General features: G+C 47.2%; 1 protein-coding gene across 1 annotated transcript; it reads right to left on the minus strand.

Moving 5' to 3' along the window:
* Nucleotides 1–384: 384 nt before the first annotated feature.
* LOC123430526 (60S ribosomal protein L23) lies at nt 385–2135 on the minus strand. Its single transcript, XM_045114394.1, has 4 exons — nt 2031–2135; nt 1645–1929; nt 712–753; nt 385–607 (listed from the first exon to the last, which is right to left on the minus strand). Exons 1-4 carry the CDS (start codon nt 2041–2043, stop codon nt 525–527), a joined length of 423 nt encoding a protein of 140 aa, XP_044970329.1. The 5' UTR covers nt 2044–2135; the 3' UTR covers nt 385–524.
* Nucleotides 2136–13455: the final 11320 nt, after the last annotated feature.

A 13455-nucleotide genomic window follows, 5' to 3' on the forward strand; every position in this document is an offset into this window, starting at 1 on the left:
TATCTACCCTAAGGGTATGCATTGTACATGCCCTTAATTGATAAGTCATTCCTCGTCGGCACACCTCTACACCAGCTTATGGTTTTGTAGTCAAAAAGGACATCGAGCAGTTAGGGTTCATTGGATTTGGAGGATGTGCACCAACCATCTCGTCCTTCGCAAAGCATGTTCGCCGCCTCTACGTTCGCTCCGTCATTCATTGAGGCTTCTAAGGGTGAAAAGCCCAGATAAATGAGGGAGACAGCTTATGGGGAAAAGTAAGCAGGATAATGCTTATATTTTAAGCCGCCAAAAGAACGGGCCCTTCTCATAAGCCATCATATCACAACCTTTGGAGTTTGGAGGCATACGTCATGCAAAATAAAGTTATATCAAAGAAGCTGATAAGTGATAAGGAGATCTTTTAACCCAGAGAATGGAAATGTTTAGGAGGTTGAGCCTCATTCGGATAAATATCTGGCAATCAAATAATTCAGGTACAAAACTGAAACTAAGGAAACATATCATTATCCCAAACAAGCTCCTCAGACAATGGCATTTGCGGCGCTAGCGATCCTAGGCCAGAGGTCAGCACACTCCTTACCAATGGGTCCTGTGATAGCAGATCCTGCATAAGGGAGCAAGTGAAAAGTTAAAACCTGAGCAGCACCATTTTTGCGTCTCAAGGTCGTAAGCAATGGTGGTCACAACAATAAAGTACATCAGTCTTACCTTTCATCTCACCCTTAGGGTTCACAATCACCCCAGCATTATCTGCAAACAATGCATCATCCCGGTTAAGTTGACAGGTTCTGTAATTTGAGAAAAAATATGCAGGAAATGGTACAGGAATACACCGAATAATATCACCCAAAAGAATAAACTATCTTCCAACCTAATAGAGTTTTGTGCATAAACAAATTACATAATTAGAGTATGTACAAACAACAAATTCTTATAAAGAAAACATAGATAACCAGCATACTGTTAAGTGTATAAAAGACAACAGAAGGAATCATGGTGCATCCCGGAGTTTCATTGCAACAGTGTGCTACATAAAGCGCTAGAACATGAGACCATGTCCAGATGGAGGAATTCCGATGATGATTAATATATTCTTCATCAAAGAAAACCTCCCAACACCTGTAAGGCTGTTTTGTGGAGTTTACAAAGGAATATGCAAACATTAAAAGTTCGCGCCAGATATTGTTGAAGGGCCTCATTGTCCATCGTCACCTAAGTAAGTTGATGTTATGCAGATCATAACAACAAATGTGGTCCGGACAAGATCTGATTTACCAATGCAGCAATGAAAGCTACATGGCTCGATCAAATAATAGCAGACTTCGACATGGTGGAATTTCGATAACAGCATACTTCAAAAACGTCAGGTACTTTAATTAAACTTAGGTCTAGTAAGTCTATACAAAACAGTGACAACGTCATAAAAGAAATGAGCAGTATGAATGTGTGTTTTAAGACAATATTCTTGCAGCATTCAAAAGCATGCATCGTCTGCTAAATATATTCAAGAGACTCAATACCCTATCATCGTTTCAGATGTTTCCGTGGATCTAGGCGAGTCATGCGAAATCACAAGCATCCAGATCTTCTAGTAAGAGCTAATCCAGGATCTCATCAAACAACACAACGGTGCATCGTTACCTTCGAAGTACATGAAGACACCGTCCTTTCGGCGCCATGGCTTGCGCTGGCGCACGATGACAGCCGGCATGACCTTCTTCCTGAGGTCGGGCTTCCCCTTCTTGACGGTGGCCATGACCATGTCGCCGACGCAGGCCGACGGCAGGCGGTTTAGCCTTCCCTTGATGCCCTTCACGGAGATGATGTACAGGTTCTTGGCGCCCGTGTTGTCGGCGCAGTTCACCGTCGCTGCCACCGGCAGACCCAGCGACATCCGGAACTTGTTCCCCGCCGATCCTCCCCTCCCTGCACGATTTCCCACCAAGTGCGTGTTAGGCTAGATCAACGAAATACACGAAAGGAGGGAGGAGCCTCTGAGCATTGCTGAGAGAGGCGGCAGCACGTACCGCGCTTCGACATGGCGGCGTCCCCTGCGGCGCTTGCTCCGAGCGGCGGCGCGAAGAGTGAGTGTATCGATTAGGGTTTTGCGGCTTGGGTCTCTTATATTGAGTGAGCTAGGTGGGCCTCGTTCGCGTTAGGGCCACTCGCTCGCTAGTTGCTCTTCTGGGCTGAGTTTTCTCGTAAAGAAATAATGGGCTGGCACTCGGAATAACAGACCGCTCCAACCTGCGCTTCTCTTAAAAAAAAAAAACTCCATGACGTGACTACTTAGAACGGGTCACCCCCTAGTGCCGCCGATGTTGCCATTGACTTCCCTTCCACCTACGTGAGAAAAATCGGACCTCCTTCTCTCTCCCACCTATGTGAGAAAAATCAAACCTCCTTCTCTCTTCCCGTACGCTAAAGAAAAAAAAGAAAAAGAAAGCAAACCACTTACATAAGTCTTTCCCTCTCCCCGCACGCCAAACTTAATATGCATCAAGTGATAAAATTAGTGGATGATATAATTCACTAAGAAGCGAGCGAGTGAGCGAGCGGCCCCCTTCTGTCCCGCGCCCGTCGTGCATCACTCCGACACACGCGTCCACCTCCTCCCGTCGCCCGGCACTCCGGCGACGTCGGTCACCCATCCATGGCTTCGAGCCCCACCTCGGTGTCTGCATCGCCTTGCAGGAACGGAGATCGACTGGTGGTCTCCGGTCTCGACATCTCCTCTCGATGCGACTCGCCCCGACTGCAATGATGCCAACGAAGTCTCGTCAAGGTCGCGTCGTGGGGAGGGTGCCGCCGGTGCGCCCCTGGACGGGGTCGGCGGCAGCCACGAGCCCTGGGTGCCCCCTTCCAAGAGATCCCTCTCAAGGTGCACACACGAGTGGGAGTTGCAGGTGCTGCAGTCGCATCCGCGCCCACCTTCCCCATCACCGCCCCCGCGCGTGATGTCGCCGGACATGGAGGGCCTCTGCTTCGCTGCCTCCGGGAGGGGCACTTCCGGCGTGACTGCACCAACCCCATCGTCTGCATCAGGTGTGGTCTGGAGGGTCATGGCTCCAAGGGCTGCAAGCGCCCATGCAGCCCTTCCTCGAAGGTGGAGCTCACGCGGTTGGCGGTGGCCATGGTGGCCGAACGCGTCTCGCGCAGGCGGACTCCAGCTTCTACCGCGGCTCCGCCCTAAGGCTACTCCCAATGCTCCACCTTGTACAGGTGCTAAGGCTGCCACATAGACAAAAAATCTGATGTGTCATGCTAATTAATAGGAGAGAGATGAGTGTGGTGACCCGAGGAAGAAACAATGCTAAGCGCGTGAACCTAGGTAAAACAATTAAATGAAGGAATGCACCAATGCATGCACAACTTTAGTTACAAAATCATTAAATAAGGAGGCTTAGCTACAATAATCTAAGCTACTATGCATTGAGGACTTTAGTTGCTAAACTATTTAATATGCTTAGTACCTCATCTTAGCACCAATGTATTGAAAGTAGCCTAACCTCCGCCAGTGGACCCTATGCTAGTGAATCCCTGGGACCGCCTTCCTGCGCAGACGGACTCCAGATGGGTGCTGCCCCCCCCCACCCCACCCATGATGATGTGATGGTGCCTCTAGAGCTTTGTGTTGTGAGGCGCACCCAATCGATGGAAGATCTGGAAAGGCGTCTCCGTCTCGCCATGGTAGACTATGCGGGCGGGGCAAGACGCAACCTTTTGCCAGAGTTCATCACTGAAGCGCTCACCGCTAGGACCGGAGTTGATCCCGTTAGGGTGCCGATTCACAGATTTAGACCTGAAGACCTTCTCATCGTCTTTGAGAGGGGCTGAAGACAGGAACAAGATGAGTATTGTGCCTGCCATTGACCACCCGGGAGTGAACTTGTTCTTCCGGCAATGGAATCGTCACGCCCAAGCGGTGCACGTTGCATTCCAATTCAAGGTGAAGCTGATCCTAGAGGGTAAACAGACACATGCTTGGGGTTGGGAGGTGGTGGAAAGTTTGCTTGGCTCTTCTTACATGGTGGACTCGCTGGAGCATGAGAGGTGCTCTAGAGCAGACCTCATGGTGTTCCGGCTCTCGGCATGGACTGTGCAGCCGGACGACATCCCCTCGCTCCGATGGCTCGCGATTTCGGAGCCGGGACTGGCGCCGCCGTTGACGGAGCCAACGCTCCTTCGGTCAAAGGTCCTGATTCACCTGGACGAGATCCTCGATTACAAAGCAGTGGAGGAGCCATGGTTCTTGGTCACATCTTCCGGCATCGACCACAGTGGGATCCCGGGGTCCGACAATGATGTTGGCTTTGGCGGCAGTGGAGTCAGATCGGAGCGCACGAACTAGGCATTCGGCATTCGCGATGCCACAAGGCTCGTTGGTACGGGCGCTAGTGGCACCGACGTTGGTGTCGGAGCATCTTCCGCCGCGGGGTTTGCCACCCAGGACTGGAGGCTGCCTGAGATGATGCAACCGCCAGCTCCGGTCCCAGCTGGCAGGGTCACCTCTGTCCATGACAGGATCACGATCAGGCTGTCTGCTTTTGGCCGGCTTTCGCTACCAAAGCAAGGGACAGCTGGCGGATCTGCCATGACCGCTGAAAGTGCAATCATGCCCTTAATCATACTTTGATGTTGCTGACAACAGAAACTAATCCTCTTAATCGAGTGTATCTCAGGTTTTGTTCCCATAAGAGTCTTGTGCAGATCATGACTAGTGTGTTAAGGAGGCTCAAGAACGAAGAAAGAAGATGAAGTGGTCTATCTTTTTACTTGTCATTTTTGAGTGTAGGGACCCAACACTATTAAGAGGGGATCACTGAGTCTCGCGAGAAACTTGCTCAAAAATTATCAGGAACGCCATATCTCTATCTTCATATTGATCTACCTCTGTCCGGTCATCCGGTGGCTCTCGGACGTCCAGACCCCAGATGGTCGATGCCCTGCGGAAATCCGGTGCCAGCGAACAGACATGAAGTCTCGGACTTCCGGCGTCCTCCGGTCATCCGAGGACCTGGCGTCCGGGCAACTACGGATTTCCGGTGCCACCTAACAGACCCAAAACGTTGGACTTCCGACCAATCCGGGCGACCGTGCCCCGGACGGTCGACGCCCTTCGGACGTCTGTGCACTGTTCATTGCACTTGATGGTAATCTAATATCGTCTATGTCTTCGGACATCCGACGAACTCCGGACGTCCGGATGCTGATCACCTGTACATCAAGGTAACCTGATACTTCCAACATCTTCGGACGACCGATCAGTGTCGGACATCCGCCCCTTCGTGGCTATCTGGACGACCGTGATTTGCCGGACGTGCGACAACTTCTGGGCATAAGTGGCTCCAACGGTCACTTTTGCCCACCACTATATATAGCCCTCTCCCACCTCGTGCGGGAGTTGTCCAACACAGCTCAAACACTCTAAGAATATCCTTATTTCTCACACCCACTTGCTTACACCAAATCCTAGATCCCAAGAGCATTTATGAGCCCCTTGAGCGTTGTTCCAATCAAAAGATAGATCGTCTCCTTCTTCTTCTCTCAACCCTAGCGATTTGTGATTTGAGCAAGTTTTGAGCAGTCCCCGTGATCTTGTTACTCTTGGAGGTTGGAGACTCCTAGGCGGTAGGAGTTCTTCGGAGAGGAATCAAACCTTTGTGATTTTCCTCGAAAAGTTTGTAAGGGTTTGGAAGCCACCTCAAAGGCTTACCACTAGTGGTTGAGAAACGCCTTCGTGGTTTGTCTCAAAGGGAGAATAGAGCGAGCCTTCATGGCGTTGGTGTGTCTTCGTGGTAACATACACCCCTCTAACGGTGACGTAGCTTCCCTCCAAGGAAGTGAACATCGGGATACATCCTTGTCTCTCGGAGTTGCGGTTATACCTAACCTTAACTCCCTACTTGTGCTAATCCTTTTATTACATACTTGTACTTCATTATATCCTACCTGTTGCCTTGCTTAGTTCATATAGATTATTCCTCACCCTTGCAATTGTTAGGCTCATTTTCATATTCCGCATCATTGACTAAAATTGCTAAGTAACTGTTAAAATTTGGAACTGTACCTATTCACCCCCCTCTAGGTTCATCTCGATCCCTTTCAGTTGGTATAAGAGCCTCGTGCTCTATTCTTGTGGCTTAACCGCCCTAGAGCGAGATGAACCCCGACGGGACTCCCTTAGTTGCAGATCCAATGGAGAAGGGCGCGACTTCCATGGAAGTCAAGTCCTTCACCTCCGAGGATCTGGAACGGGCCCTTGCCAAGGAAAAGGAGGAGCATGATGCTTCTCTTGAGGCCTTGGTCCAAATGAGACTGTCCACATTACCCATGGTGATGGCATCATCTCCAAGTGGTGGGGCCTCAAGGCCAACTATGCCCAGTTCTTCACCTGGCCAACAACCTCCAAGCAATAACCAAACCATTGTTCCATGGCTTTATGCTAGATCTCAAGTTGAGAAACCTAAGTACAATCCTCGAGGAAAACCTCCTTTGCTTGATGACAATTCCGATTTTGCTTTGTGGAGAGTTGGTATGCAGGATCGTCTTAGGTACGCCAATGATGAGATGTTGGATATTCTGGAGCATGGCTACTATCATGTAGACCGAAGGAGTCTCACTCCAAGAGAAACTTATGACAAGCATCTCGGACACCGCAATCATGTGCATAAGAAAAGGAATGAATGGTAAGCAACGGAGATCTTACATACACATCACAAGTGCCAAGGAATTATGGGACAACATTATAAGGACCAAGACCGGTACCTCCACCCTCCAGCTTGCTCAATATGAAATTGCCAAGGGGCAATTACAGAACTTTTGTATGTAAAAAGGTGGATCTCCCAAGCAGCTTCAAGAACGGCTCATGACTCTCACCGCCGACATTGAGTCCTGTGACTGTGACAAGACGCAAGATGGATTCAACTTGACCAAGAGATTTCTCGTGGACAAGCTACTTCATGACCTTGCTCCATACCATCACCAAAAGGTGTGGGATATAAGACATCACCATGGGTTCAAGGAAATGACTCCAGATGACATCATATCCACTTTCCAACTATTCAAAGAGTCAAAGGGAAATGCTACAAAACATCTTGCCATGCATGGTACCTCAACATCAAAGATTAATCTTGCCTTGAAGGCCAAGCATGAATGTGAGGAAGAGGAAAGTGAAGAAGAAGAAGCTGAAGATGATTATGAAGATGGTGATGAGATTGACTCCGATGGGAGCCCATCATATGAAGACATTGCCCTTTTTGTAAAGAAGTTTAGTGCGGGAAAATTCAAGGGAAGATTCTAGAAGAAGAAGGCGAGAAAATGCTATAACTGTGAGGAAGCCAACCACTTCTCCAATGATTTCCCTTATGAGAAGAGAGAAGATAAACCAAGGTTTCCCAAGACCTTTGCAAAGAAGAAGTTGCCAAACCCTATGAACTCCAAGCTCAAGATGAGAGATGGGAAAGCAATGGTCGCACATGAAGAATCAGATCCAGAAGACGTTGGTGGGGTTGCCGGAGTAGTTCAAGATTCACAAAACACCTTGAGGTTAGTCAACAAGAGTGGTGATGTTGTTGCCTACAACTATATGAAAGACTACAAGGGCAACGCTCACAAGTGCTTGATGGCAAAGGCTGCCATAGAAGATGGGAAGGACCAAAACTCTCCTGACAAGGTTAAGGTAACTCCACGCTCAAATTCCCCCCATCTATTGTCTAATCCTTCACATGAGTATCTTGATGCGGAGGATCGCTATGATGATGATGACGACATGGATCATCCTATGCTTGCTAAAATAAATAAATTCACGTGCTCCCTTAAAGGAAAGAAGCTCACTATGTTTCGTATGCTTATGAAAATGGTGAGTAAACACACCAATACCATTAAGGAACTTGAAACCCTCTTCACCGAGGAAAAGGAAAATAACGAAATCCTTGAGCGGAAAGTCCAGTATGATGAAGCACAAAATGATGATATATGCTTAAAATTGGTGCAAACCTTGGTAATCATGCTAACAATCTTGCCTCCTTGGAAAAGGCTGAGAACTTGTGCAAGGAGTTAATGAATGATAAAAGTAAGGTTGTGAAGTCCCATGTTTCTCTCTCTAAGGATTGTGAGCGCTTATCCGTGTCCCTCAAGGCCAAGGAAGAGGAGCTTACTTTTCTTACAGAGAGTTTTGAGACACTCAAAATTACTTATCTTAACACTCTAGCCAAGGCTTACTCCTAACCTATTATCAATGTTGATACTCGTACTACTAACTCTAGTGGTGACCTGGCATCTATCCTTGAGGAAAACAATTTTCTAAAGGCACGACTAGAGAGAGACTCATGACATGTGCACAAGGACAAAAGAATCTCAATGAGATTTTAAGACAACACAATGAGGTGTTTTCCAAGGAAGGGCTCGGGTTTAACCCAAGCACAACCAAGAAGGATATGTCTCCTCTCAAGTGTACCGCCCCTCTTGAAGAAACATTTGTACGAGAGGGACACAAGGAGAAAGGTAAGGTTGTGAGTGGGACGGCCACTAGGGGCTTGCCCACTCTCAACAAGCCAAAAGAGTTCATGCCTCCATCCTATGTACTTCGCAAAACAAAAGGATGGAGAGGTTTATGCTAAATTTGTTGGTCCTCGTAATGCATTCTGGTTCTATGCTATTTGGGTCCCTAAGACCCTTGTGACTAATTTGAGAGGTCCCATTGTAAAATGGGCACCTCTAACCAAGTCGTAAATTGTGTGTAGGTTGCTTTCTCTGGTGGAGTAAAATGGGTGATCAACAGTGGATGCACCAACCATATGACCGGAGATAGCAAATTGCTTTTTGATTTCATGGAAGCTATTCAACCATTTATGAGCATTGTGTTCGATGGAGGATCAAAAGGACAGGTACTCGGCTTGGGCAAGGTGGCGATCACAAATGACATGTCTCTTGAAAATGTCATGCTTGTCCAATCCCTTAAATACCATTTGCTTTCTGTTCGCCAATTGGCTTCCATTGGTTATGATACACTATTTGGACTAATGGATGTGAAAGTATTTAAGAGAGATACTCTCGAAGTGGATTTTGTTGGAGAGTTGGATGGCAACCTTTACACGGTTGATTTCTCAAAAGAGAGCACATTCCATGCAACTTGTCTAATGGCCAAGGCCGATGTGGGATGGCTATGGCATCGCCGGCTAGCCCATGTCGGCATGAGAAATCTTCAAAATCTCTTAAAGGGTAATCACATCCTTGGACTAACCAATGTCTCTTTTGAGAAAGATCGTGTCTGTAGTGCATGCATAGCTTGGAAGCAACATCAATGAAAGCACCCACCCAAGAATATTGTATCTACTTCAAGGCCTTTGGAGCTCCTTCATGTGGATCTTTTTGGGCCTCCGTCATGGGATAGTCTTGGTGGGAAAAAGTATGGACTAGTCATTGTTGATGATTACTCAAGATATACATGGGTATTCTTCCTTTAGTCCAAGAACGAGACGAAGATCACCTTCATTGATTTTTCCAAGCAAGCCCAACGAAAGTTTGACAAAGCAATCTTGGCAATAAGAAGTGGAAATGGCTCTGAGTTCAAGAATTACACCCTGGAAGAATTTCTTAGTGATGAGGGGATTCAGCATCAATATTCCGCACCCTACACTCCTCAGCAAAATGGTGTAGCCGAGAGGAAGAACCGTACACTTGTGGAAATGGCAAGGTCCATGTTGGATGAATATAAGTCACCACATAGTTTCTGGGCTGAGGCTGTCAACACTGCTTGCCATGCATCAAACCCGCTCTTCCTCCGACCAATATTGGAAAAGACTCCATATGAGCTCCTAACCGGGAACAAGCCCAATGTCAAGTACTTTGTGTATTCAGATGCAAGTGTTTCATCCTCAACAAATGAGATCGATTAGGAAAATTTCAATCCAAGACAACTGAAGGGATTTTTGTTGGTTATGGATCAAACTCTCATGCCTATAGAGTCTACAACAAATCCAATGGATGTGTTGTATAAACTTGTGACGTGATGTTTTATGAATTTAACGGCTCCCATGGGGAGCAAGTTGATCTAAGTGATGCAGGTGAGAAGATCCCTCTCAGGATATTTTGACCATGGGTGTCGGTGCCCTTCTTCCAATGGAACAAGAACCTCATGATGATGAAGAAGAAGATGGAAGTTTCCCTCACCCTCAAGTTGACTCAACATCCATACCTCCACAAGATCCTAGTGCACAAACCATGCCACTTGTTCGGGATCAAGAAGGAGAACACGTCCCTCATCATGATCACATTCAAGAACAAGATCATCATCAAGAGCTAGACCAAGAAATAGCTATCGTTGATGATGAACCTCAACAAGTGCAACGCGAAGAAGAATATCTTCCACCGCACATTAATGATCCATATGTTGAGGATAGAGATGATGGAAATGAAGTCGAACCCCGTGAAACCCTGACCTCCATCATGCCACGTGTGGCCGGTCGTGTCGATGTTGATAAAATTCTCACCAGCATATCGGAAGGTAGAGTCACTCGTAAACAATTAACAAACTTTTGTGCTCACTTTTCGTTTGTCTCTAGTATTGTGCCACTCAAGGTACAAGATAAATTGTGAGACAATGACTGGCTCATTGCTATGCAAGAAGAGTTGAACAGTTTTACATGCAACAAAGTATGGTCATTAGTCGAAAGACCAAGTGAGGAACACAATGTCATTGGAACAAAATGGATTTTTAAGAACAAACAAGATGAGAAGGGCATAGTTATCCGCAACAAGGCAAGGTTAGTAGCACAAGGGTACTCCCAAGTTGAAGGTTTGGACTTTGATGAGACTTTTGCTCCTGTTGCTTGTCTTGAGTTCATTCACATTTTATTGGCTTATGCTTCTTTCAATGGTTTTATGTTGCATCAAATGGATGTGAAGAGTGCTTTCCTTAACGGTCCTCTACAAGGAGAAGTATATGTATCACAACCACCTGTGTTTGTTGACCCCGATCACAAAGACCATGTGTATAAACTTCACAAGGCTCTGTATGGCCTCAAGCAAGCACCCCGTGCTTGGTATGATCATCTTAAGAAGTTTCTACTCGATGATGGCTTTGTGAGAGGGGTGATCGATCCCACTCTTTTTACTAAAAGGGATACTGGTGATTTGATCTTATGCCAAATCTATGTGGATGACATCATTTTTGGTTCTCCTAACATTCATTTGTGCAAGAAGTTTGCGGCCTCCATGACCAAGACCTTTGGAATGTCACTCAATACGGACTTGAAGTTCTTTCTCGGGTTTCAAATACAACAATTTTAAGAAGGAATTTTCTTGTCTCAAACACAATACCTCAAGGACATTCTAGAGAAATTTGACATGACAAATGCTAAACCATGTAAGACACCCATGTCCACAAAGCTTGTTCTTACTGAAGACACCAACGATATTCCTTTTGACCCATCTACTTACCGCTCTATGATTGGTTCATTGCTTTATCTTTGTGCATCTAGACCAGACATCATGTTAACTGTAGGCCTTTGTCAAGATTTCAAGCTTCCCCTAGGGAAAGCCATCATACGGTGGTTAAGAATATCCTTAGATACCTTGTTCACACCCCAAAGTTGGGCCTATGGTACCCCAAGGATGCAAAGTTTGACCTCATTGGATACACATATGCGGATTGGGCTGGTGAAAAAGTGGGACGGAAATCCACTTCGACGCATGTCAGTTTCTTGGACGCTCCTTGGTAAGTTGGTCCTCGAAGAAGAAGAATTGTGTTTCCCTCTCCACTGTCGAAGCTGAATATATTGCAACTGCAAGCTGTGCAACTCAATTGCTATGGATGAGGCAAACTTTAAAGGATTATGGCATCACCTATATACATGTGTCTCTTTTATGTGATAATGAAAGTGCCATCAAGATTGCTGAGAACCCCATTGATCACCCTCGCACAAAACACATTGATATTAGGTATCACTTCTTGAGAGATCATGTGCAAAAGGGTGACATTGATATTGCTCATGTGGGTATAGACATGCAGCTAGCAAACATCTTCACCAAGCCATTGGACGAAGCAAGGTTTTGTCAACTTAGGCGTGAACTTGGTATATTGGAACCTGACAACATTATGTGAAATCCTGTACATCTGCATACACTTACTTCATGTTTTGTCTAGGTGTAGGCATGTATTTAGGGGGAGACATTCAATTCATGAGTTCTCTCACCCTATATGATGCATAAATCAACCCAACACTCTCAAAGTTACTTTGCTCACCTTGGTGCCCCCGTGCTTTAAATGATGGAGTTTGTGGTGATGGGCTCAAGCTATCTTCGCAGTGCCATCCCACGTTTACTCAAACATGGTGGGTAAAACCACCGCCCACACCATTGTTAGAGCTGTTTAGCAAGTATGGTCACTATTTGAGATACTCTTGGTTGTTACATGTGCTAGGATACCTTTCATCATCTCCCCGTCATGGGTAACACATAAAGCGTCAAACACTCATGTTTTCCTCTGTCCCTTGTCTGCCCCTTTCGGACGTCCGACGTGTCTCGGTCGTCCGGTGCCTGCTTACGTCCGGACGTCCGACAAGTGTCGGTTAGCCGATGATTCACTATGCTCCGGACGTCCGACGCCCTTCGGTCGTCCGACGAGTCGGTCATATATATATATTTCGGAGGCCGCGGGTTTGGGCATTTGCCCTAACCTCCACACGCCTCCTCCACCCTCATTCCCCTCCTCTGCCTTGCCAGGCCGCCATTGGGGACGTCGCTAGACCTCTCTCCGGCGCTGCTTCGTGGGGCCATCACCGGATCTCCCTCCGGCCATTCCTTCGGCCGGAGCCCCTCCCTCTCTCTCTCTGGGCCTCAAGGTATCTCCTTCAACCAATCTCATTCCCACTAATCTGCCCGTGGGTATCCGGTTCGTGATTTAGTTTCTCTCGGACGTGGTTGTAGGATCTTACATCATGCCAAAGATCAAACACTCCGCATGCAAGGCCCCCGCCGGTTCGTACGCTTGTGCCGCCCATGGTACGGGGTCCAACAACTCTCAAGAATGGGATCGCCCCTTCAAACGCACCGCCAAACGTCCGGCTCGTCGACCAGTCTCATCTTCGGAGGGGTCTGACTATGAAGAAGAGCTCCAATATGAAGAACAAGCGGAATTCATTGGGGTTCGCAAAAATCTTCCGAAGCCCGGCACTCGGAGATCGTCATGCATGCCTTCTCCACCTCCGGATCAGCCTCTAGGTGATGCTCGCCGCATCTCTGTTAAACCCCCTCCTTCTCGAGGCCGCGAAATTAAGGATTTCACCAAGGTCGCAAAGTCTGCCTACTTTAGTTTTCGTCGTGACACTGACCAATTCTCCGTTGTGCGTGACACCATGGACTCACGTTTTCACACAAATGTTCTGGCCGACATCTTCTCCACTGTCGTTGTTCCGAAAGGTCTGTCCGTGCACCACTACGTTGACTTAG

This window comes from Hordeum vulgare, chromosome 1H (genome assembly GCF_904849725.1).
Source record: "Hordeum vulgare subsp. vulgare chromosome 1H, MorexV3_pseudomolecules_assembly, whole genome shotgun sequence".
Classification (NCBI taxonomy): Eukaryota; Viridiplantae; Streptophyta; class Magnoliopsida; order Poales; family Poaceae; genus Hordeum; species Hordeum vulgare.

Coding starts and splice junctions, on each gene's coding strand:
- LOC123430526 (XM_045114394.1), bottom strand. Junction 754..1,644: donor TGTCTTCATGTACTTCGAAG/GTAACGATGCAC, acceptor CATTGTTTGCAG/ATAATGCTGGGGTGATTGTG. Junction 608..711: donor CCCTAAGGGTGAGATGAAAG/GTAAGACTGATG, acceptor TCCCTTATGCAG/GATCTGCTATCACAGGACCC.